The 25,508-nt window shown below is 39.7% G+C and overlaps 1 protein-coding gene across 2 annotated transcripts in view; it reads right to left on the reverse strand.

The window, feature by feature from the left end:
• Positions 1-5,594: 5,594 nt before the first annotated feature.
• The window catches only part of ZW10 (zw10 kinetochore protein), a 35,976-nt gene continuing 16,062 nt past the window's right edge, over positions 5,595-25,508 (reverse strand). For both annotated transcript variants that reach the window (XM_004016034.6, XM_012095466.4), the window contains exons 8-16: positions 22,526-22,689; positions 21,454-21,636; positions 17,271-17,509; positions 14,523-14,594; positions 11,656-11,825; positions 10,683-10,813; positions 9,916-10,047; positions 8,950-9,152; positions 5,595-6,146 (exon numbers count right to left, since the gene is read on the reverse strand). In XM_004016034.6, coding sequence (XP_004016083.3) covers positions 6,026-6,146; positions 8,950-9,152; positions 9,916-10,047; positions 10,683-10,813; positions 11,656-11,825; positions 14,523-14,594; positions 17,271-17,509; positions 21,454-21,636; positions 22,526-22,689 — 1,415 coding nt within the window. In that variant the 3' untranslated portion in view covers positions 5,595-6,025. The remainder of the gene's footprint in view (positions 6,147-8,949; positions 9,153-9,915; positions 10,048-10,682; positions 10,814-11,655; positions 11,826-14,522; positions 14,595-17,270; positions 17,510-21,453; positions 21,637-22,525; positions 22,690-25,508) is intronic.

Consider the following 25,508-nt stretch of genomic DNA (forward strand, 5'->3'; position numbering starts at 1 on the left):
GGAAAAACAATATCTTTGACTAGATGAACCTTTGTTGGTAAAGTAATATCTCTGCTTTTTAATATGCTGTCTAAGTTGGTCACAGCTTTTCTTCCAAGGAGCAAGCGTCTTTTAATTTCATGGTTGCAGTCCCCATCTGCAGTGATTTTGGAGCCCAAGAAAATAAAGTCTGTCACTGTTTCCATTGTTTCCCCATCTATTTGCCATGAAGTGATGGGACCAGATGCCATGATCTTAGTTTTTTGAACGTTGAGTTTTAAGGTAGCTTTTCACCTTCAAGAGGCTCTTTAGTTTCTCTTTACTTTCTGCCATATGGGTGGTGTCATCTGCGTATCAGAAGTTATTGATATTTCTCCCAATCTTGATTCCAGCTTGTGCTTCATACAGTCCAGCATTTCACATGATGTACTCTGCATATAAGTTAAATAAGCAGGATGACAATATACAGCCTTGACCTATTCCTTCCCCAATTTGGAACCAGTCCATTGTTCCATGTCCAGTTCTAACTGTTGTTTCTTGACCTGCATACAGATTTCTCAGGAGGCAGGTAAGGTGGTCTGGTATTCCCATCTTTTTAAGAATTTTCCACAGTTTGTTGTGATCCACATAGTCAAAGGCTTTGCTGTAATCAATAAAGCAGAAGTCGATGTTTTTCTGGAATTCTTTTGCTTTTTCTATGATCCAATGGATGTTGGCAATTTGATCTCTGGTTCCTCTGCCTTTTCTAAACCCAGCTTGAGCATCTGGAAGTTCTTGGTTCATGTACTGTTAAAGCCTGGCTTGGAGAATTTTGAGCATAACTTTGCTGGCATGTGAGATGAGTGCAATTGCGCAGTAGTTTGAACATTATTTAGCATTACCTTTCTTATAGATTGGAATGAAAACTGATCTTTTCCAGTCCTGTGTCCACTGCTGAGTTGCCAGGGTGGATCCGGGGAATTCGAAGGGTGGACGGCGTTGGCGTGGAAAGACTTGTTTATTGATTGATATAAGATTAGATTAAGAAACTATAGTGTAGTAGGAAGATTAAGTGGAGGAAGAGGGCTGAATAGCTTGGGTTACGCGGAAGACCAATAAAATTCCAGACAAGGAATATGCACCATCTACGTTGGGCGAGAGACACGGGGGGGGGAGCCAGATTCCCAAGAAACCAGGCCGAGAGACTAGTCTGAGAAACTGGTCCCCTCCTTTATTGTTCAGAAGGCCTTTTATACTTTTGATAAAACATGGAGATCAATGGGTAACACAAAATTATGTAGCATTCGCAACCCAGACTCTGTATATCATTTTGTATACAAAAGGTCTCAGGTGATTTACATTATCTTCTAGCCAAGAGGCTTGTTAACTTTTTGGCTCTCTTCCTTAATGAATGTTAATTTTGTTTCCCCTGAAGTGTTTTTCTTTAATCTGCATCTCCTTAAAGCACTGAAGTTACATCTCTATAGAACAAAGGTGCAGTGGGTTATAACAAAGAAGGTACCTAACTCAAAGATCTAATGTTGCTAATACCAGGTCTACTACTTGTTTTTCTATATACCAACTATATCTAAAAATAAAGGATATGAAAATTTGGCAGCAAGTATTGGCTCAACAAATGAAACCTTTAATCAGTCCTATTCTAAAGATTTTGACTCTTCGGAAGCCCCTACATTCCTAGGATGTTTTAAGCTTCCTGTGCCTCCTGCAGTCAGGAGGCCTCAAACAATCACATGCGCAGCTGTACGAGTACTGCAGGCAGGCTAGAAAGCCATCAGAGGGGTTTTTGGATTGAAACACTCTTTCAAATGCAGAAGACTAAAGCCCTGAATTGACTTTTTCCAGAGAATGTCAGAAGAGTGGAAAGCAGAGCACAAAAACCGGCAGATTTTTGTTGGGGTACATGCTTAGGAATTTCCAGAGGGGCCCCTGAAGTCTGAGCACGCCTTGCGTATGCCAGCTTCCTTCCTCATGACCTTGTCACTGGCGGGATTCCTCACACTGGCTCCCGGCACAGAGTTTTCCAAATTTTCTGGCATATTGAATGCAGTGCTTTCATAGCATCATCTTTTAGGATTTGAACTAGCTCAGCTGGAATTCCATCCCCTCCACTAGCGTTGTTCATAGTGATGCCTTAGGAAGCATCACTATAAATAAATCTATCTCTTTAGCACCAGAATTTGAACCACCAGAGAAACAGGGAATTTTTGTGGGGTTTTTCTGAGGGGGGCATTGTTCAGTGACTTGAATAATGCCTGCACCCAGTAAATGTAAGTAGAATCAATGTAGGGAGTTTTAGGACCACTTGTAAAGCTGAGGCAAGGGAGGGAGTAGGTATCTTCAGCCCTGGTACTAGTGTCTTCTTCAATAGCAGGTGTAGCTAAGACCTATCCACTCCCACCCCGCTCTCTCACACTACACAAGAAATCTGGGGCACTCTGATTCCTGAGGAGGAGTGCAGAACTTATACATAGCTCATCAGCATCGTTGCCCTCCTCCCCAAACTCAAGGCAGAGATTTCATAACATGGTTTCGAGACATCTAAGGCTAGCTCCAGTTACATTATGTGACATCACAAACTTCTCAACCAAGCTCCTCATGACAAGGAGAGGAATGTCTGTCTAAACCATATAATTGAAAAACTTCTCAAAATTGGGGCTTTGTAACTTTCAGGAAATTTTAGGCTTTAGCAAAATGTCTATTTTTAGGAGGAAGTTATAGCAAAACCAAAACCCAATTTAAAAAGACTGCTTTGTGCCATGACATTTTGTGTGTGAAGCAATTTTCAATAGCCTTATTCCTTCCTGAATTTATAGCTACCTCCCTTTGCTAAGAAGTCACTCCTGTACATGCCTTCATTTTTATATGGCACAAGCTAGCTGTGCCATATAAAACTTGGGCAAATTACTCCTTTGGGCCAGTTTTCTTATAAGAAAAACATCCCCAGAGGATGTGTGTGTACCTCTCAGAACTTTCAGAAGATAGACTTAATCATAGGAAATCAAATAAACAATAGAATGCTCCCTCAGTCATGTCTGACTCTTTGCAATCCCCTGGACTGCAGCCCACCAGGCTCCTCTGTCCATGGGATTTTTCTAGGCAAGAATACTGGAGTGGGTTGCCATTTCCTCCTCCAGGGGATCTTCCAGACCCACAGATCAAACCTGTGTCTCCTGCATTACAGGCAGATTCTTTACCACTGAGCCACTAGGGAAGCCCACGTCTTTTTTTTAACAATGTTATTAATCAAAGAAAATACTGTCTGATCTATTCACAAGTGATTGTTCAGTGGTGTGTCGCCATTCATAATACAGATGCATACAGAGTCTGGGCCACCCTGCTGCGCTGACCAAGGCCAGAAAGTAAGGCCAGGGTGGAATGGACAAGCCCCTCGGCCTCGGTTCCCATGGACCAGGCCTAGCTGCCTTGTGCTGCTCCTAGGCCTGAGCAGAGAGTGCCATCTGGAGGATCCCCATTTCAGAGAGAATCCAGTGCGAAAGTGACCATGCATGGGTCACCAACGATTCAGAATCCACACTGCAACAGAACCACTATCGAGATACCTCGGGGGGTGGCCTTTTTAACAAAAGCTTTCTGTTTTACTAAAACCTTGGAGACCCTTTCTGGAATTTCATTTCCCTGTCATTGGTATAGTTCTGGGTGTAATCTGGGAAGAAGCTTCTCGTTGACCTACACAAGAGTCAAGCCTCTTAAAGTTCCTTTACCCTCGGGACTTCCCTGGCAGTCCAGTGGTTAAGACTTTCCCTTTCAATGCGGGGGCGTTGCAGGTTTGATTCCTGGTAGGGGAAGTAAGATCCCACATGCCTCCTGGCCAAAAAAAAAAAAAACCCAAAACATAAAAACATAAAAAACTCCAAAATCAATTAGGGTTAGGGATAGGGTTAGTTCAACACTGTAACAAGTTCAAGACAGACTTTGAAAGTGGTCCACATCAAAAAAAAAAAAAAAAAAAAAATCCCCTTACTCCCATAATCCACACTCTTTCTAGAGGAAGACAGTTCCCCTCCCAGTCCATCCTAGGTCCCCGATCAGAATACTTACCTCAAGGTCTCAGTGAGAGCTGCAAGACCCTACTCCCATGGTGCTCAGTCAGATGGCTCATCTCTGACCAGAACAAATATTCACTTAAACACCAGTTGTTCATTGCCGTGGCAATTGGAGTCTGCCCGCTCTGTGTGCTATAATATACAGAGTATTCATCAGAGGAACAAATGCTGAGGGATGGAGTCTATCCAGCCTCAGAAGAACTGTGATGCAGTTTTTTGTGCTAATGGTGGGGAGAGAAGGGATGAGGAGCACGCTATTGAGTTATGAGAGATCCCACCCCTCAATTGCTACACCTGTCAAGCAACAGGAATAGCTTCTATGAACAAAAGAAATCTGCTATTGTGTGTTAACAGTCCTGTAATTCATGTATTTCAGTTCTGTCCTTAGTTCCCCATTCTCTCCATCGCTGAAAAAAATAAGAATGCTACCTCAAATTGTGTGGATTTTCAAAAACAGTTATTTTCTTCATCTGTGAAAACGGTCCCCTTCCCCTCTCTCAAGGGACAATTTCTTTGTTCTCAAAAAAACTAAAGTTGGTTCAGGCATCTTTTTTCTGTGCGTTGTCATAATAGGGTATGCTGAGTATAAATAAACAGGTTGTCATTAACCGCAGCTAAGTTCTCTGATGAAAAAACACCAGCCTTCTTTCTAATTCATTCTTCTATGACGTCTAAATAGGTAAAAGGAAAACTCAGCAACCAGAATGTCTAGTGGCTGAGCCTGAACTAAGAACAAGGGGAAGCGGGAATAATTGAAGGCAGTTTATTCTATGCATGCGGGGACTGAGGGGCTGAAGCCTGAGGAATCAGGCCACTGCATTGAAATCTTCCTCCAGACAAAACTTTCTCCAAGGCGCACACACGTGACACTCTTCTTCTTTTCACAAGAGGAAATCATAGTTCTGCATGAAGAGATACAATCCAGAGTTCTACAGAGAATAACTTCAATCTAATATAAACCTCCAATGGCTATAGAGTTACAAACACAGAAATTTGAGCTGTAGGATTAACCATGTTCACCAAACGAAGGATTAGGCTGTAGAACCCAGAGTTTGCGCCTCACAGCACGTACATACCGAAGGCACACTGGCAATTTAAAACCTTTGCCATCTGATAGGTACAGAAACAGTGGAATTTGAGAAGACCAAAAAAAAAAAAGAAGAAAAGAAAATCCAATTAAAAAAAATAGAATTTAGTCTGGGAATTCCCTGGCAGTCCACAGGTTAGGACTCTGCACTTTCAGTGCCTACAGCCTGGGTTCAATCCCTGGTCAGGGAACTAAGATCCTATGAGCCGTGTGCAAGGTCAGAAAAAAAAAAAAAAGCATTTAGTTGAAACAGCAAAAAGTGCCCCAAATTTATACTAAACGAAAGTCTTAGGGGTCCTAAGAATGTTGAGAAATTATCAGAGAGTATCATGAAGAAGGAAGATAAGTCAGTGAGTCCTCTGTGAGGATCATAAATGTCAATAAAAAGAATGGCACAAAAGACAGGAGAACTTGATGGACTCCTTTGTTAAGCTCCCATATTATTAAAGACACTCACCCATAGCTCTGAAAATCATTATTTATTGGAAAGAAAAATTAAAAGCAGTCTCTTTAATTCCCACGAGACCAAATATAGTTCCCTTGCCCTCCAAAATAAATCTCCCATCCCTCACATATTCTTTATCCTGACTCTTGGAATCTCCTGGATTCCTTGATCCAAGGCCAGGGCTTATATTTTCAATAGATACAGTCCCCAGACCCTGGGAGCAACATGAAATAACGTCACCCTAGAGTTTCTTATCATGGGAGGGTGGCTGAAAAGTCAACAACTTGGGGTACTTCATTTGATATCTGAACATACAGGCCAGGAGGTAAGGCGTTCTTGGGTGAAATCAAACTTCCACAATATATCAGTGATTCCAAGAAGTCTTTAAAAGAGTGATTACGCCAAGAGGAATCCACCTGGTCAAGACAGGGCCTTCTCAGGAAGATGGAGCTATTTAATCTTAGCAAGGGTGGCTGCTCTTCTTTCTGTGTTCTGGAATAAGGCACGAATTAAAGCTTTTACTTCACTGGAAGAGAATGCAGTTGCCAAGGGCCCTTTTCCATCTGCCCACCTGCAAAATAAAAAAATACAATTTCTATTTCCTACTATGTATAAGCAAAGTTTTTAAATTGCTTACTTGATTCCAAACATGTATTTGTTTAACTCATTATTGACCAGGGGATTTTTGCAGAAACTACTGCCTGTGCCCGGTGATTTGTTATATAAATGACACTGATTTAATAATGTGTTAAAATGGAAATAAAACAAATTCTGGCATTTTCCCCCTTCTTTATGAGCCTGCCACTCAGTATCTTTAACATCTTCTGCTTCTTGGCTGCATTTTGGTATCAGCATAGACAGATGAAGAGACCAAGTTAGAAAGATAAAAACTCTTCTCCCTTATTCTACACTCACTAAGCCCATTTAAACTTGACAATTATGACCACATGCTCACAGGGTTATACAGAGAAATGGGATTTGTAACTACTTTAAAAAGTGAACCACAGGCAGCACATTTTAACTGACAAAGAACAGGCAAAAAATAATATGTTTAAAATCACAAAAAAATCAGTAGAATAAAGGGTAAAAAATATGAACAGCTCACAGACAGAAAGAACAAAAACTAATTGTTACCAGTGGGGAGAGGGAATTTAGAGGTAGGGGACTAAGAGGTACAAACTAATAAAATAAATTATAAGGATATATTGTACAACACAGTGAATATAGCCAATAATAACTATAAAGGGAGTATAACCTTTAAAAACAGAATCACCATATTGTATACCTGTAACTTAATAATATTATGCATTAAAATGCTTTTTTTCCACAAAAAAGCACAGATTTTTCAATATTAAAAAAATGAATAGGCATTTTACAATAGAAAAAAAATGATCACTAAAAAGATGCTCAATGTCATTCGAATTTAGGGAAATACAAATTGAAAGGACAATGAGCTACCATTTCATAGCAACTAGCCTAGGAAAAAATTTCAAGTCTTATAATACCAAATACTGGTGAAAATGTGAAACAACAGAAGAAATAAACTATGAAATATGCAACTATAAGATAAATAAGTCACAGGGATATAACATACCCATAAGGAAAACAATCAATATTGTAACAACTTTGGTGATGGATGGTAACTGCTATTACTGTGGTGATCACTTCATAATGCATAGAAATATCAAATCACTATGTTTTAAACAGGAAAGCAATATAATATGTTAATTATAATTTTTTAAAAGAACTATGACTATTATCAGAATATGACAGCAGTGCATATGAACTGTAGCTACACACACTTTCATGAATGAATTTTCTAATCAAAGGAAGCAAGTTATAGAAGATTCCATTAATAGGAAGTTCAAAAACAGGCAAGTCTAAAATTTATATTTAGGGATATATACGAATGTGGTAAAAATATGAAGAAAAGCAAGGAGATAACACAAAATTCAAGACAGTTACCTCTGGGGGTGGGGGAACCATTTTGGGAATAGCACATAAGGGTCTTCAAAGGTAATGATAATATTTTTCTTAAGTTGGGTAATAGGTATACAAACATTTATTTTACTCTTTTTTTCTTTAGACCTGTGAATATGTTATATATACTGTACTCCTTCATAGGTATATATTTTTTTATTTTTAAATGTTTAAACTACACAACTAGAGATAGTTACTTTGGTAAAAAAAAATTTCTCAATTAGTTTTTATCCTTATATCTACTGAAATCTCTGGGAGGAGAAACATCTTCCTAGGCAGAAGAAAAGAAGCTGAGATATATCAGTATTATAACTGTTCTCAGAACAGTATTATAACTCTTCTTATAACAAAGAATTAATGATCATTCTAGGGCTGCAAGAGGGCCCTTTTAACAGCAGAAACAAAATTTCTCATCTGCTGCCCTCTGGAGTCTTATCTGAAGACATAACCCACCAACGACTTGTAAACAACAGATGAATCAATTGAAGTTTGTACTAAGTGCAGTTAGAGGTCTTCTGAGGTGATTTTGTTTTTTTCAAGCAAAAATCGCATTTACCTTGTTTAAGAATGAATAGTATGTGCTGGGAACAACTCACACACATCGAGGATAGCTAGTCTAATATACTTGGGCATCTGTAATAAACCAACCTGAATCAGCTAGACAAGTAGCTATAGAGATGGATACGGACCTTAACGCCTATTCAGTGCGTTCTCTATGCAAGGTTATGTGTGCTTGTTAATCATATACCAAGACAATAATTAAAGCATCCATGGATATGCAACTAGCCAATATCGATCCTGTTTTGCACAGTATCAATGACCTTTACACACTCAACAGGATACAACAAAGAACACAATTACAGAGCATAGCAATGTCAACTGATGGTGCTGAGAGAAAACAACATCCATTGTATTTAAGAAAAGATAAATCCTTTCTATGTGTGTGGTACTGAATCCCTGTAGAACAACTCCTGCTCAATCAAACAATGGTTTGATGCTGAATATTCTTACAGGTAAAAGTCACTTCTCCATTAACATATCAAAATCGATCTTAAAATGCATCCACTGTTGGTTAAAATGGGCAAGAATTTCCATCTAGGTGTCAGAAGATTGCACTTCTTGTAAGTGCAAGATCACTATCTGTAGAGCATGACAAAACAACATGCTCAAGACAAAAAATAACAGAAGCAAGAAGTCCTTACATTATCAAATATGAACAGTGGTCATGAGATCCACACTACGACAGGCCATGCAAAGGCCCCAGTTACTGCTACTCGATATGAAACTTTCCTGAGAAACATTAAGAAACAGAGAAAAGCACTGCCTTTGATGGCACTAATATTCTCTTACAGTTGTGAAGACATAAATAAATCCTACAGAAGGGTTTTACCCACCGATCCCCAATTTCTTGCAAACTGGCTTGTAGCATCATCATCAGTTCTTTGAAAGGCATCCATTTTGACACGTAGACTGGAACCTCTTCTTGGTATTTCTTATTCTTGTTTTCTTCAGACAGAGGTGCAAATACTTGAGGTCCTTCATCCACCACTGTTTTGCACAAGGAATACAATCTGTCACCGTCTTCGGTAGAGATGTCCTGATTTTGCACAAAGGGAACACGACAGAACAGAATTGGACCAGTTTAGTGGTAAGAAAAAAGCAGATCTTCGGTGCAAGCTATTCAGGGGGTCAGTGGCAGTAAGATGTTTTCCAACCAATTTAGCAGATCTTACTGATCTCATCAGTTCTGACAATACTCCCCAAACTAGAATGACACGCAATAGGTTTCAACAGATTGTTGATAATTTCATTTGCTGGCATGAAAGAATCCGTTTCTCCAGTAGAAAGTGGTGCAGCGTGCTGCAAAGCAGGGAATCTTATTACAGGGGTTTAGCCAATCTCTACTTTAGAGGAATCAGCTCGCAGAGTCCAGGCAACTCTCCTGCAGGATCACACATATAGTCCCAAGGTCAACAGAGTGCTGGTAAAGTGGTGCCTGCACAAGGCTGCATTCTATCTTACTAAATTAGAGTATTCGATCCACTCACTTATTAAGTATACAACTTCACACTCTGTATTTTGGGAGCACTGCCCTATTTCCAGGCTCCTCACTCATCATTTACACAGATGCCAGGTGGCGTCAGCCGCATAATCCTACTTTCTTAGATAGGAAGGACAAAGATTAGCAAGACTCCAGCGAAACAGAATTAAGACAAAAGTAAGAAAATAACAGTATAATGACTTAGACATGAAACACGAGCAATTTCTTCTACCATCTGTGCTGACTAAAAATGAGGCATCAGCATCACCCGCAAGAACAACTGCAGCTCAAGTCTGGAGAGGCGGCTAGGGGCCCTTACCTCCAGGGCAGTGATCCCGCCAATGATCTCAGAGACCGCTGTGTTGAGTAAAGTCCCCATAGCCTTGCAATATATGTTCACCGGCAGGACATCCTGCCACACAACTCCCAGTCTCTTTAGCTGGTGCAGTACCTGTCAGAAAAACACAGATCTTTACATGGAACAGAGGTTGTTACGACTCACATTTTCCTCGATTTACATTTACCATTTCTGTGTGTGTGGAAGAAGAGGTGCTACATAAGTGATGTAAGGCCATTCAGAACACATGGTTCTCGAATATTTCACCCTAGTGATATCCTTGCTTGATGAAAAATACTTACCCTGTGGACAGGAAAACTGGAGTAAAAAGGTTAGTCACTTAAGAGAGAGAAGCATTTTTTATTAAGATGAAAGCTAGTATTCCAAACGTCTCAAAGTTTATGGGTTAAAACACTGGGTTGGTCAAAAAGCTCATTTGGGTTTTTTGCAACATCTTATGGGAAAAGGCAAACGAACTTTTTGGCCAACCCAATACTTGCGATGGCAGACTTATTAGATAACTAGGAGCGCTACTGGCCTGATGGGAAGACAGCTTCCTATTGACTTGGTGGGGCAGGGGAAAGGAAAAAGGAAAGGCCATCAACGTGACTAGAAAAGGTGGCCACATTTCCACAGGGAGTTGTGGGGAATCAACTGAGCTACCTGCCACATACACTTTGCTGCTTGAAAACAAGTAGGAAGCATCTAAAGAGCGAGCATGAACTGCAGAGGTAACAACAGCTCCCCACCTGCCGCACTGCTTTACTTGCTGCAGAATAACTGTCCTCATCGTCCATGTTTGAAAAGTTTCTAGCACTTGACAATCTTTCCAGGAGTTCTACTTTCTGTGCCCGCATCTGGGCCAGAAAACACTCTGTCCCTGCGACATGAAAAGAGAATAAAGAATTCTGAGCATTGTTCAATTACACACAGGGTGGAAGAGGGGAGACAAGATGGAACCTGGTATCTGTTTTTGCCTATTTGAAAACAATTGCTTGTTAGTTAACATAAGGTAGCCCTAAGGTTATGATTAATAAAAATACCACTTCTAATACATCAGCCAGTCCCTCTAGGCCCATCCTCAGAACAGTGAGCTTTTTTCAACAGTCTATCCAGAATCAGATAAGAAAGACTACATATACAGCAGAAGCCACTGCTTATTTTTCTGATGTATCTACACTACCTCAGGGGAAAGTCAGGAATTGAAAAGCTAAGTAAATGATACAGATTCTCTGCTTTTCCTAGGCTATCATTACAGTAAACATACTGATATCCCATATTTCTTTTGATTTTTAATCATCAGGAGTAAAGCTAAGGGAGGTAGAATAGAAGGGAGCTGGTGTGAGGTTTTACAAACAAATAAGCACTGACATCAGTGACTCTTATGAACAGTGCTAACAGGACTGTCACGCTACACCTCTCAGGACATGTCACTCTACTGACATAACTCTAATTTGGTGAATTCACCACACACCAGCAATGCAGTTTGGAACTCTAATGTACCACAGAATCATGTCATGAAAAAGTAATGCTTTCAGAAGATTTCATTCACTTCATAAAGCTAAATAACTGGGAACACCTGCAAATTAAATGCCCCTTCTCTTCCAATATAGCTCAGGGACCACCATCTAGTTTCAAACAGGTCTCATTTGTGAATTACAAAGATACCAGTCTGATAAGCTGCATTATCAAAATGCTTTCCTACATTTCAGGCATCATTACCAAGTCTCCGGAAGCCAGGTACAAGGTCCACAAAAGTAGTAGTGCCGTCGCACAGAATGGGGGCAAGACGCAATCTGAACTGATGCCCAAGGGTTAGCAAGTGGTGAGCAATATACATACAGTTGTTGTGGTGAATGGCAGCCAACTGTGGCAGTTTTTGAAGGTTCTCCCTAGGTCAGGAGGAAGCGAAGGAAAAGAAAGAAATCACGTGTTATTGAAGTTGACTCTTCTAGGTATTAATCATTGTCTGCTGTATAAATGTTATACGTAACAAGACGTAAACTCATCGCTCCCACTCCCACACAGTGAGTTTGTTCTGCCTGCGTGAGACCTTCTTCAATAAAACTAGCCCAGTGATTAACAAGAAAGAAAGAGCAAGGGAATGGATGTTTACCTGTGTCGCCTCTTTGTACGAGCAGCCTAGAATAGCTATACATAATTCCCTTAAAATTGAACACTGCTAAGTCTTTTGAAATATAGATTTGCTTCCTCTTTCTCCAAACTCCTATTTCATTTATACAATGAAGCACTTAACTATTTTCCAATTCACTAGTTTTCAAAGATGGCTGCAGATTAGAGACATCTGAGAAAGTTTAAATATATAGATGCTTAGATTTCACTCTCCAAACAGAATACAATCTGAGTGAAATCAGGGCATTTATATATTTTTAAATCCCCCAGGTGATTTTAAATCTTCATAAAAGATTAAAAATCAGTTTTCATTCATCTGCACATAGTCTATCTGCCTAGCTTGGGAAGACAGCTTGTCTTAAACCTCTGCTACATATCCACTTGCAGTCATTCAATTAAAACTTCCTGGTTTTCAATTAAAACTTCCATTCCATGTCAGGCTAGAATATACAAAGTTGGAAACTAACAACCTAAGATAGTTGTCCCCACTTTGGGCTACACGTCAGAATCATCACAGGGCTTTAGAAAACAGAGATATCTGAGTCTTAAATCACACCTATACATCAAAATCTCTACAATGAGGGCCTAAGCAAATATATATATTCTCAAAGGTCCATGAAAGAGTCTAAAACACTGCCAAAGCTGAGAACGCTAATAGAACAGTGGTTCTCAAAGTATGGTTCCCTAGCAAGAAAATAGCAGCATCACCTGGAAATCTGCTAAAAAGTCTAGGCTTTATTCCAACCCTGCTGCTGAAGCTGAGTTCCAATACTTTGGCCACCTGATGTGCAGAGCCAATTCACTGGAAAAGACCCTGATGCTAGGAAAGATTGAGGGCAGGAGGAGAAGGGTGTGGCAGAGGATGAGACGGTTGGACAGCACCACTGACTCGATGGATATGAATTTGAACAAACTCTTGGAGACAGTGAAGGACCAGAAGCCTGGCGTGCTGCAGCCCTCGGGGTCTCAAAGAGTTGGACATAAGGACCAAACAACGTTACTGCAGCCCTACTGAATCAGATATCTGGGGCGTGAAATCTGGTAATCTGTATTTTACCAAAGTTTCCTGGTGATTCTGAAACACACTAAAGTTTGTAAACCACTGGTCTAGCAGAAAGTTCTCAGATCATACAAACGGGGAAAACAACAAATCTAACTCCACCCCAGTGTGAAAAATGTTTCTAAGCACAAAAAGCTCTAAGCCAACTGTCTTTGAATCCCCAAGGACATGGCTATCAACCGACCTGAAGGTGTTTTCTCTTTTCCTTTACCTAACTAAGAAGAAAGTGAACTAAAAGTTTTAAGCCACAGCAAAGAGAATACAAATAAAAATAGTAAGTTTACAATAAATAAGTGGTCTTTTAGAACAAAATAATTGGGCCTACTTAAAAACATCTCAATTGTTCAAAAATCTATAAACATTAAACTGACCTTTTCTTTGAAACCAGAGTTCTTGACTTAAAGGAATAGCTTTGCTGACATATTACTTAAAATATTTATAAAGCCATCCAAAACACTTTATTTGGATGATAGAGAGAACTCCTGGAGGCTTAAATATTAACTTATCAGATTAATATGAAAAGAAACTTTAAAAACCCAAGATGTGAGGTAAATACAGCCTAAGATCACTAAGAAGAGCAGCTGTATGTGTGTGCTAAGTCACATGCAGTCTCTCCTAGAAATGTTGATCCATGTCCTTGCGGTGGGGTGAGAAGGAGAAAAGGCGGAGGAAGACGGAGCAACTTCAGTTATGTCCAACTCTCTGCAACCCTATGGACCATAGCCCACCAGGCTCCTCTGTCCACAGGATTCTCCAGGCAAGAATACTGGAGTGAGTTGCCATGCCCTCCTCCAGGGGATCTTCCCAACCCAGGGATCAAACCAGCATCTCTTAAGTATCCTGAATTGGCAGGCAGGTTCTTTACCACTAATGCCACCAGTTATTAAGTCTGCAAAGCTATGAATGCCAAGGAAAAAATGTGGGATGTTTACTAGATAGCAATACGGAGCAATGGATGACCTTTTTGTTTTGCAACCAAGTAAAGTGAGACAGTTTTGAAAATACCTACCATCACTAATAGGGTAAAAGTTCTCTTGAGTTTTCAAATCTGTCTCACCTACTATACTACAGATGAAATGACAACCCACTCCAGTGTTCTTGCCTGGAGAATCCCAGGGACAGAGGAGCCTGGTGGGCTGCTGTCTATGGGGTCGTGCAGAGTTGGACACGACTGAAGTGACTTAGCAGCAGCAGCAGCAGCAGCATGGTACCCTTATTAATTTATTAGTAAATGACTGATGTTCTTTAAACATGTATTCTAAATGGTTTATTGCACTGTATTGTGAATTTTAGCAGCCAATTATCTTAGGTGGGAATATAAAGTTACTGTTTTAACCTGACTCAAAACATTTCAAGCCCACAATATTATACAGAAGTCAGACACAGTGGCACTTACTTGTGATATGTTGGTACAACATCATGGAACAAATGGAAGATATTCCTCACTGAGTAGAAAAGTTGAACAGCACTAAAAAGAAAACACAGTTTAAAGAGAAACGCATAAGGATATAAAGGCAATGAGAAAAAAAATTCAAAGTCAGTGCACCTTAAATGAGAGTCCCCCACTAAGACTACAGCTGGAGAGACTAAGCTAAGTCTGCAGCTAAGACTACAGCTGCCTCGGTCACTGCTGAGAACACCATTCCTCTGGATGGAATGAATTCTCAGCTAGGAGTTACCAACTGAACTGCAGGTCTGAAAACCTGGGCCCATTCACAGCGTTAAGAGCAGTGACGTTCAACCCAAAGCCTCTTTTCCATTTATCAATTTGTGTTCTGCCAGGACTCCGAGTATCCCTTCAGTAACGAATGGAGCTAAGCCTCAGCAAATGTCACCTGCTCACTGGCGCACTCTGCAAAGGGCAAGGCATCAATAAAGGCACTCACTGGTGTTGTCAGGGCCAGTCTGCCTTCAGCCTCCACCTTTTCTCCTTCTCACCCCAACGCAAGGACATGAATCAACATTTCTAGGAGAGAATCCAACCTCAAGATTTCTTGCCCTTTAAGTCTGGTCTTAGAACATCTGAAAATTATTATTAAAAAGCTCTCAGAGCAAATAAAAGGCTCATGGAGCTTACTTCTACATAAGACTAACTAAAACTATGTACCCTGAGTAAGTCACAGGAATTCCACCAATGATTATTAAAGATTAGTTATGGTTCACTATACACCAAAACACTGTTAAACCTTGATGACTATGATACCTGACTAAATTATTTGATTTTATTTTCATTGCATTGTTGCTGTTTGAAGTTTGATAACAGGAAAGTGGGTTGGTGTAGTTGTGTTTTTGTTTGTCCTATTAAAACTAATTTTTTGATGAGAAGGATGTCCGTAGACATTCAGTATACAAAACTGTTGTTGGTGGGACTTCCCTGGTGGTTCAGTGGCTAAGCCTCTGCACTCCCAATGCAGGGGACGTGGGTAAGATCCCTGGTCAGAGAACCAGATCCCATAGTCCAAAACTAAGAGTTCGCATGCTGCAATGAAAGACCCAACAAGTAAGACCTGGTGCAGCCACATAAGCAAATTTAAAAATACACACACATACACACATATATCTATAGTTTGGTCTTATCTTATGAAAAATTGCCTTGCATCCCTAACTTCTGCTTGGGTATATTTCAGGTGAATGCCATGTAAAAATGCCCGCATACATACTCAGTCACTCAGTCATGTCCAACTCTTTGTGACACCATGGACTGTAGTCTGCCAGGCTCCTCTGTCCACCGAATTTTCCAGGCAAAAATACTGGAGTGGGTTGCCATTTCCTCCTCCAGGGGATCTTCTAGACCCAGGGATTAAACCTACATCTCCTGTGTCTTATGCATTGGTAAGTGGATTCTTTACCACTGGGCCACCTAGGAAACCCCATTCACTCCTATATTTATTCTGCCAAGTGAAAGGGAAAGTCACTCAGTGCCCAATTCTCGTGACCCCATGGACCATTCAGTTCATGGAATTCTCCAGGCCAGAATACTGGAGTGGGTAGCCTTTCCCTTCTCCAGGGGATCTTCCCAACCAGGGATCAAACCCAGGTCTCCCGCATTGCAGGTGGATTCTTTCCCAGCTGAGTCAAAGGGAAGCTCTTATTATGCCAAAAGAGTATATATATAATTCCCTCCACATATATTACATTTTTCTTCCTCCTTATATTTAAAACCAGACAGACTTGTGAATATAATGATTCACTGAAGTCACAGAAGTATTTTAGTATGCATGTTCTTTCTGGAACAGAATAAAGGGGTTTGTTTATACATGGGGATTAAAACTTCAGAAGTCCCTTGGAAGATGCAATTTGATTAAGTCAAGCCCTAACTGAAACGGTTTTCCTATGAGAATGTGAAATAAAAAACTATGATATACAGATTCAAACTAAAGAGGCTGTGGAAAACCCACTCTATGATCAACCTGGGCTATAGCCTACCGTCGTCTCCTCAGTCTGGTTCAGGAGTAGGGGAAGGAGCCTGCTAAACAAAAAGAGATTCAAATATGGAAGTATGTGGGATCGAGTTTAGGTATCTTGAATATAATGTTGATTAGAAGAAATCTTCTGGAAAGGGGGTGCATTTCATTCTTTTCCTTCTACCTTTGGCTGCCCAACAGACTATTACTGCTTAAAATTAGTATTTAAAATATAAATTAATTAGGAACTAGATTTCGAAAGGTAAAATGAATGTTAGGCTGAAGAGCCAGAGCATGCTGAAGCAGATGGTACAACTATCACTATGACCACCACCACCAATGCTAATTAACATCTGAGTATTAATTATTTCCCAGGGAGCATTCTATGCTCTTCACAAGAGCTTTCTCATGTAATACCACTCAAGTCAAATAAAAAGTTGAAAGTAAAAAATTAAAGAGCCTTTTGTTAAAAAGGCATTAACAATTTTTAATGTCAAATCCATTTGTCCATCCACATATATGATTTTATTTCTCATACTTTGCTGTAAGACTATATGTTGTTATAAGTAAAAGTTAATTACCAATACATATCTGTGTGCTATACTGATTCTTTAGGGAAAAAATATTAACTAATAGGATAAGAAAACCCAAGAATTCCAGTTAATTTTCTTAATAACTGTCTAGTTTAGATACACATTTAACCAAGTCATTGCCATTTTCAGATAACTCAGAACTCATACCATTGATCACTGCTGGTTGTTGCCTCCAGTAAAGTCTGATAGGCAAGTTCCATTAATTTCTTCACAGATTCACTGATGCGACATGTGGGCAAAGAAAAGGAATGTTGGTCCAACGTATTCTCAGGCTCTAAATTCGCCGCTTCATTGTACTGAGCTGTGGACACTTTCTGTACTTGTAGCTTGTCGTCCTCATTAGGATGAAGTAAGTCTGGTACACTTATCTTAGAAGCAGGAGTAATCTAAGAGTCAAACACAGAAAATGCATTGTCCTCAGGATAATCCAGATGCATGCAGATGGTGAGCAGTAAGATACTGACCGCTTCCATCACAATTAAGCTGTGGATCTACAGAATAATTTCAAGATATGAGTGAATTTGGCAGTACTTTAATGACTGCTCAATCTTGGGTGAAAGGATGTCATAAGGAATAAGCAAGGCCCTTTACTGAGCCATTCTTTTCATTCTGTGCATTTCTTACTCTTGGTGGAAACAACAAAGCCATGAAACTGACCCAGGATTTTACGTAAAGGAAAGGACCTTCAAAAAATCCTCTTTCTCAGATTAGACTATTGGATTAATGCACACCAGTATGACTTTGTGTTCCACTGTCATTAAATTATTTCCCATCAGAAACATGTCTCAGCTTAGCCAAAGAAACAACACATTCAAGCTAGCTTACGCTGCTCTTAAAAACAAAATTCCAAACAAAATCCAAAAACGTTCCCTCCATTTACACTGAATGAGAATTCCCAGATTTGGTGAAAACTAAAGAGAAGAAAGGGGCTTCCCTGGTGGCTCAGCAGTAAAGAATATGGCCTGCAATGCAGGAGACACTGGTTTGATTCCTGGGCTGCGAAGACCCCTGGAGGGGGGCATGGGAACCCATTCCAGTATTCTTGCCTGGAGAATCCCATGGACAAAGAAGGCGCCACAGGGTCGCAAAGAGTTGGACAAGACTAAAGCGAGTGAGCACACACACACAAAGGGAAGAATACTAGGCCTCTAGTCTGGGAACATCAGTGATATTTTCTACCCTAACTTTAAACGAAGTCATTTAACCTCTCTTGACCTCAACTTTTTCATTGCAATATGAAAAAATTGCACTAAACTAATGGTTTTCAAATCCTGCTTCTCAAAGATGCTTCAGGAGCCAAAAAAAAAGTTGGGGGGGGGGGGCGGGGATTAAGCAGGTGGAAGAAGCAGCAGATTCCTACCTCAAGAAGAGCTGCTCTGCTCAGCACATACTGGACCTCTATGGAAAATTTCTGAAAAAGTTTAAGTGTTTTTCAAGTCTTAAAAAAACATTAAAGTCATCAGACTTGCCATCTGTATATAAAATTTGTATAACATCTATTTTATAGGGCTGTTATAATGTTTCAATAAGAATACAAGTATCACAACCAGGGGACGTGCCACTGGCATCGAGTGGGTAGAGGCTAGAGATGATACTGAACATCCTTCAGGACAGGCCCCAGAGCAAAGAATTATCTGGTCCCAAATGTCAACGGTGGCATTGCTGAGAAACTCTCATCTAGAGGAAGTGCCATCATTAGGATTTGGATATTTGGGAAGAAAACACAGTCTTACAGAATGTCAGAACTAGTTGAATAGGGAGTTCAGAGATTATCTAGTTCAATTCTGTCACGTTACATAAAAGGAAACTGAGGTCCAACAAGGCTAAAAGATTTAGCCCAGAGTCACAAAGCAATCTAGTAACAATCTTATTTATAACAAGGAGATATGACAGAGCTATTGGGATATATATTAATTCACTCACTAAATATTTACTGAGCACTAAGTACACAGTAGTAGGCACCAGGTATATTCTTTATGCTAGAGGTACAACAAAGGTAAACAAATGCTAGAGGTAAACAAAACAGTAAAGAACAAAGCAAACTGGAAAAAAGAAACCAACCCTCCCCACACAGAGCGTATTTTCTAGCAGGGAAAAGCAATAATTCAAACAAAATACTTATTGACAATAACATGAAATGAAAGTCACTCAATCGTGTCCGACCGACTCTTTGGGACCCCTCAGACTATATAGTTCATGGAATTCTCCAGGCCAGAATACTAGAGTGGGTAGCCTTTCCCTTCTCCAGGGGATCTTCCCCACTTAGGGATTGAACCCCAGGTCTCCCGCATTACAGATGGATTCGTTACCAGCTATGCCACAGGAGAAGCCCAAGAATACTGAAGTGGGTAGCCTATCCCTTCTCTAGAGAATCTTCCCAATCCAGAATCAAACCTGAGTCTCCTGCACTGCAGGCAAATTCTTTACCAACTGAGCTACCAGGGAAGAAAATCAAAGCAAGAAAAGAGTTTAAGAAATAGGGGAAGGCTTCCCTGATCGCTCAGATGGTAAAGACTCTGCCCACAATGCAGGAGACCCTGGTTCAATCCCTTGGTCAGGAAGATCACTTGGAGAAGGGAACGGCTACCCAATCCAATATGCTTGTCTGAAGAATTCCATGGACAGAGGAGCCCAGGAGCTATAGTTTATGGGGTCACAAAGAGTAAGATACAACTGAGTGACTCTCAGTGGTAAAGAATCCGCCTGCCAATGCTGGAGACACGGGTTCGATCCCTGATCCACAAAGATCCCACCTGCTGCAGAGCAACTAAGACTATGCACCGCAAGTATTGAGTCTGGACTCCAGAGCCTGGGAGCCACAACTACTGCAGCCTGCAGGCCTAGAGCCTTAGTTCTGAAACAACAGAAGCCGCTGCAATGAGAAGCCCGCACACTCTAACGAGAGACCAGTCCCCACTCACTGCAACCAGAGAAGAGCCCACACAGCAAACAAGACCGAGCACAGCCAAAAATAAAAACAAGTACATACATAATTTTTTGAAAAAAGAAATAGGGGGAGGTTACAGTTTTAACAGTGGTCAGGTAACTTCCCTGGTGGTCCAGTGGTTAAGACTCTGTGCTTCCAATGCAAGGGTGGGGCGTGTGTTTGATTCCTGGCTGGGGAACTAAGATCCCACATGCTGAGCAGTGCAGCCAAGGAAATATTTTTAAAAATAATGAATTTTTTTAAAAAAGTAAAATAGTGATCAAGAAAGGGAGCAAGTCTATAGCAATATTCCAAGCAGAGAGGGAAAGAGGTTTCAGTTCTGTAGCCAAGCTGTCCTGGCAAATGAAGAGTGACTGAAGAAGAATGCTGTAGGAGATGCAGTCAGAGCGGCAACAGGGGACACATCACCCAGGGCCTTGCAGGCCACGGTAAGCCGACTGGGTCTTTCTCTGAATGAGACATGAAGCCACCGGGCTTTGTGCATGAGAGTAACATAACTCACTTTCATGTAGAAACCCTGCAGCCCAGTTCCCAGTAGTGAGTGCTTTTCAGTTCCCCCCACATCCCCAGATTACACCAAAACGTGTTAATATCTGTGGGGCTCAAATGGCTAATTAAATATTTTACTGAAGCGGGCACTACAACAGGGTAACCCCAGGAGAAAGGGCCGTGCAGACAGCACAGAGGGGAGAAGAGCATGGTCCTCTCAGTGGTCACAGAAAAGCGGCTGAGGAATTTTCTAAGGGATTAGTTTAGTGTATGTCTTCTTTTAATCTAAATAACACTTATATTTGCTAAATATTATTTTATATATGCAAGATATTTTTAAAAAAACAGAAAAACATACAGAATTATCTAAGGTCAAAGGAGTAAATTACTCTCAATGCAAATTATAATTTGTCCATGGATTTTACAGATAATTGTTTATACCATACAAAGATCGTATCTTTTGGTTTCCTTTTATTAACTTCACCTCTATTAGCCTAAGCAATGAAGTCAACATTTTCACAACAGGATATAATCTCTGGATATAATAGTACCTGTCACAAAATTGCATATTAAAAATTCAAGTGATAAAGTCAAGAAAACTATAGGTTGATATACTCTATGATTTCAACAATAGTAATCCATTAAATTCATGTACACTTTTTCAATTTATACAATGCTTTTATGTGTGTTATCTTGCCTGGATCCCACAATACCCTATGAAAGAGGTAGATCTTAGGACCCCTTTCAAAATGAGAAAGCTAATGTTTAAGAAAATTAATAACTCACCTCAATGACCTCAGCAAATGTCATGTGCTCTTCCATTCTACCACAATCATCTCAAAAATAAGCTGCTTCCTAACTCAGTGTAATAAACTATAACCATCCCCCCCATACCTTCACAGTGTTGTGAATTTCAGAGGTCATTAGGTTTCTAGCCGCCACAATCACATCCTGACACTTCTTGTTAGCAAAATGAGAATTGATATTACGGGCATATTTCAGCAAATCAGTAGTATCTCCTTTTAAAAACCTCATCTCCTTTAAGGCATTTTCAAATTCTTCAGTGGATTGTATGATCTAAGAAAGAAATGCAAGAAAAAGAAAGAAAGTAAAGAATTATATACATATATTCCTTTTCAATATTAAAATTTCAAATCCAATGCACAGAAAAGAATAATGAGCAGATGGTTAAGTTTTAGAACAGACCATCCATTACTAGGTAGAAAATATTATACATTTTAACTCATCAGGAAGAGCATCTTCATTAGGAGTTTCTGACTCTGCTTAGTCGAAGTGCAACAAATTTTTTAGTAAATATACAGTCATCCCCCTCCCTTATCCTCAGTTTCAGTTACCCACAGTCAGCTATGGTCTGAAAATACTAAATGAAAAATTCCAGAAACAAACAATTCCTAAGTTTTAAATTGTGCACTGTTCTGAGTAGCATGATGAAATATCGCCCTATCCTGCTGTGTTTTACCCACAGGATATGAATCATCCTTTTGTACACAGCATATCCGTGTTATATACACTACCTGCCCATTAGTATAGAGAAAACACTGCACATACATCTACAGCTCAATACTAACCACAGGTTCACGTCTTCACTGAGGGTTTTAGAACATATCCCAAACATAAGGGGGAACTTCTGTACTTATTTCAGTGTTTGAGGAAACACTAGAAAGAAGCCAAAAAGTAAAGTATTGCCTAGTACCTACTAGAGCTGATACAAATATAAAAACAATTGTTTTTCAAAAGTACCTAATGCAAACATATTAACACTGAATAAGAAAGCATACTTTCCAATCAAAAGGCAGCAAGCCAGAAGAGAAATGAAGTTATAGGGAATTTGCATCCACACCTTATGAATAATTTTCTTAAAGAACAAATGATCTCTAAGATAAACAAAGGGCACTGACAAGACCCTGTGGTTTCCCCAAACCTTCAGTGACACCTCTGCTCTTACCTCTTCATACTGCTCTAACTTGCTGCTATTTGTCGGGATAGAATAAACCAAACAATCTTTAATAAGGCACTCAGATAGGTCCTCCCAGATCATGTCACCGAGCATCTCAGCCAGTGTAATCTTAGATGTCTTTAAATTTTCTAGGTCAGCATCAAGAGGTAAATCTGAAATCAAAAGAAAAAGTTTTAAACAAGAAGCTATTCACACACCAGATATATTCTCAAATTCCCTACTTTTCTAGAACTCTTCAATTTTAAGATGACAGGAAAGAAAACAGCACAAGTAATTCTACCTTACTTCAACTATGTGGGAAAATCATGACCCACAATTATTATTGTATTTTCACTGCTCAGATGAGTCATCTGCAGTATAAGACTGCCTGCCTGCTCTCTGTAACAATGAGGTAGTAAGCTATCTACATTATAATCATCCACTGCTAACCCACCAATCTGATTATATGACAAGCACTCAGAAGTTCTGCACACCAAGTTGAAACTAGTTTAGGATAAAATCCCATTTCTCCAATAATAAATAAACATAGTTTTTCATCTCTGCAAAGGATCAGAGTGTTTATTCTAAGCAAAATATCAATAAATACCTTATATTATCATGTAATATGTAGTCTGTCAAACAGAATACTTCAATCTATCTTCCATGGTATATTTTATGGTGGCTTTTTCTAACACATTTTGAGGAAGTTAATTAATTAACTGCTTCCCCTGTGGCTCAGCTGGTAAAGAATTCACCTGCAATGAGGAAGACCTGGGTTGGGAAGACCCCCTGGAGAAGGGAAAGGCTACCCACTCCAGTATTCTGGCCTGGAGAATTCCAGGGACCATATAGGCCATAGGGTCGCAAAGAACTGGACATGACTGTGCAACTTTCATTATTAACTAACTAAACAGTATAAGAGAACCTTAAAAAAAAGTGACCATACTACCTCAAACCCTTGAGCTATCTCATAATATCAGAAGTCTAGGCTTGCACTGTTTGATATGATGGCAATCAGCCACATTTTGCTACTGAGCACATGACATGGGGCTAGTGTGACTGATGAACTCAATTTTTTAAAATTTTAAGTAATTTCAAAAACTGGAAGCAAAGGTGTGTGGTTATAATGGGTAGCATAAGGGAGAAGGCAATGGCACCCCACTCCAGTACTCTTGCCGGGAAAATCCCATGGGCAGAGGAGCCTGGTAGGCTGCAGTTCATGGCGTCGCAAAGAGTCGGAGATGACTGAGCAACTTCACTTTCACTTTTCACTTTCATGCATTGGAGAAGGAAATGGCAACCCACTCCAGTGTTCTTGCCTGGAGAATCCCAGAGATGGGGGAGCCTGGTGGGCTGCCGTCTATGGGGTTGCACAGAGTCGGACATGACTGAAGCAACTTAGCAGCAGCAGCAGCAGCAAGGGAGCCTTGTGGTGATAGGCTAGTTTTGTATCTTGATTGTAGTGGTAGGTACATGAATCTACACAGGTCATAAAATTGCATAGAACTATTCACACACACAAATGAGCGCAAGGAAAACTGGAGAAATCTGAATAAGCTCTGTGAATCGTACCACAGTCCATTTCCTGGTTTTGATCCTATACTATGGTTACACAAGATGCTAACATTGGGGAAAACTGGGTGAAGGGTATACGGGATTTCTATACATTTTTTGAATAAAAATTTTAAACTAAAAAAAAAAAAACAAAGGAAGTAAAGTAAAATACTTTTCTGTTAAACACAATTTTGTTGCTTTGATAAGACCACATCTCACTTTAACCATACCACCACGTATGTGTACCGTAGTGCTCATTTCAGGCACGTATATTACTTCTGGTATTTCATATAAACACATTTTCGATGTAGTCAGAGTAAACAGATTCATTCCATTCCAACGACTTTGTTTTCCTATGCATCAATGTAACACTATAATGTGTGTACCTGAATATTCTGTGCATACAGCACAGGTCACAGTAATAACTATATAAACTGAAAAAAGGAGTTAAATTGAAGTGTTTATTATTTTCATTATGATATATTTTTCTTGTTTAAGAAAATAACTGTAAACAAACCTTCAAATTTAAAACTAAAATATACTATTGATGCAGAATCAAGTGAAGATGCAAAAGTTGGAGGAACTGGTAGAAACAGTAAAGGAAAAAAAGAGACTGGAAGAAAATATACCACGAATTCTACAACAAATGGCAGTGCAACTTGCTAAAACAGAACAAGGCAAAATTTTGCTATGCAAAAAATTTTAAGATGATAAAGCAGACAATATTAGGAGACATTTTCAGCAAATATATTAGGAATTTGTCAAGCTTCCTCTCAAAAGAGAATTGACAAAATTAGTCACCTGAAATCACAATTAAATGTCCAACCAAAAATGCGATTTTAATGGGATCTGAGCTCATGGAAAAGACCCTGATGCCGGGAAAGACTGAAGGCAGGAGAAGGGGATGACAGAGGATGAGATGGTTGGATGGCATCACTGACGTGATGGACATGAGTTTGACTATGCTCCGTGAGTTAGTGATGGACAGGGGAGCCTGGCATGCTGCAGTCCATGGGGTCGCAGAGTCAGACACAACTGAGCAACTCAGCTGAACTGAACTGAGCTTGTAAATTTAGCTAGTGATAAAATGACTTGATAAAATCATTCTATATTTTCTCTGCGTGTACATTTTGATATCAAATTTATGCTTGTTTTTAAAAAATTAATCAGGATACTTATCTATCCTTTTCTATTGACCAAAAGAGCTTGATTATCAAAAAGGATTATGTGTAATTTGAAGGGTACCTAGAATTTAGCCATAAACTTTATGTGCCTAATGGTGACCTTTTATTATTTTTTTTTTATTTTTTATTTTTTTATTTTTTTATTTTTTTATTTTTTTTATTTTTTTAAATTTTAAAATCTTTAATTCTTACATGCATTCCCCAAACATGAACTGGCGATTCAATTCACATGATAGTATACATGTTAGAATGCC

Source organism: Ovis aries, chromosome 15 (assembly GCF_016772045.2).
Source record: "Ovis aries strain OAR_USU_Benz2616 breed Rambouillet chromosome 15, ARS-UI_Ramb_v3.0, whole genome shotgun sequence".
In the NCBI taxonomy this organism is placed as follows: domain Eukaryota; kingdom Metazoa; phylum Chordata; class Mammalia; order Artiodactyla; family Bovidae; genus Ovis; species Ovis aries.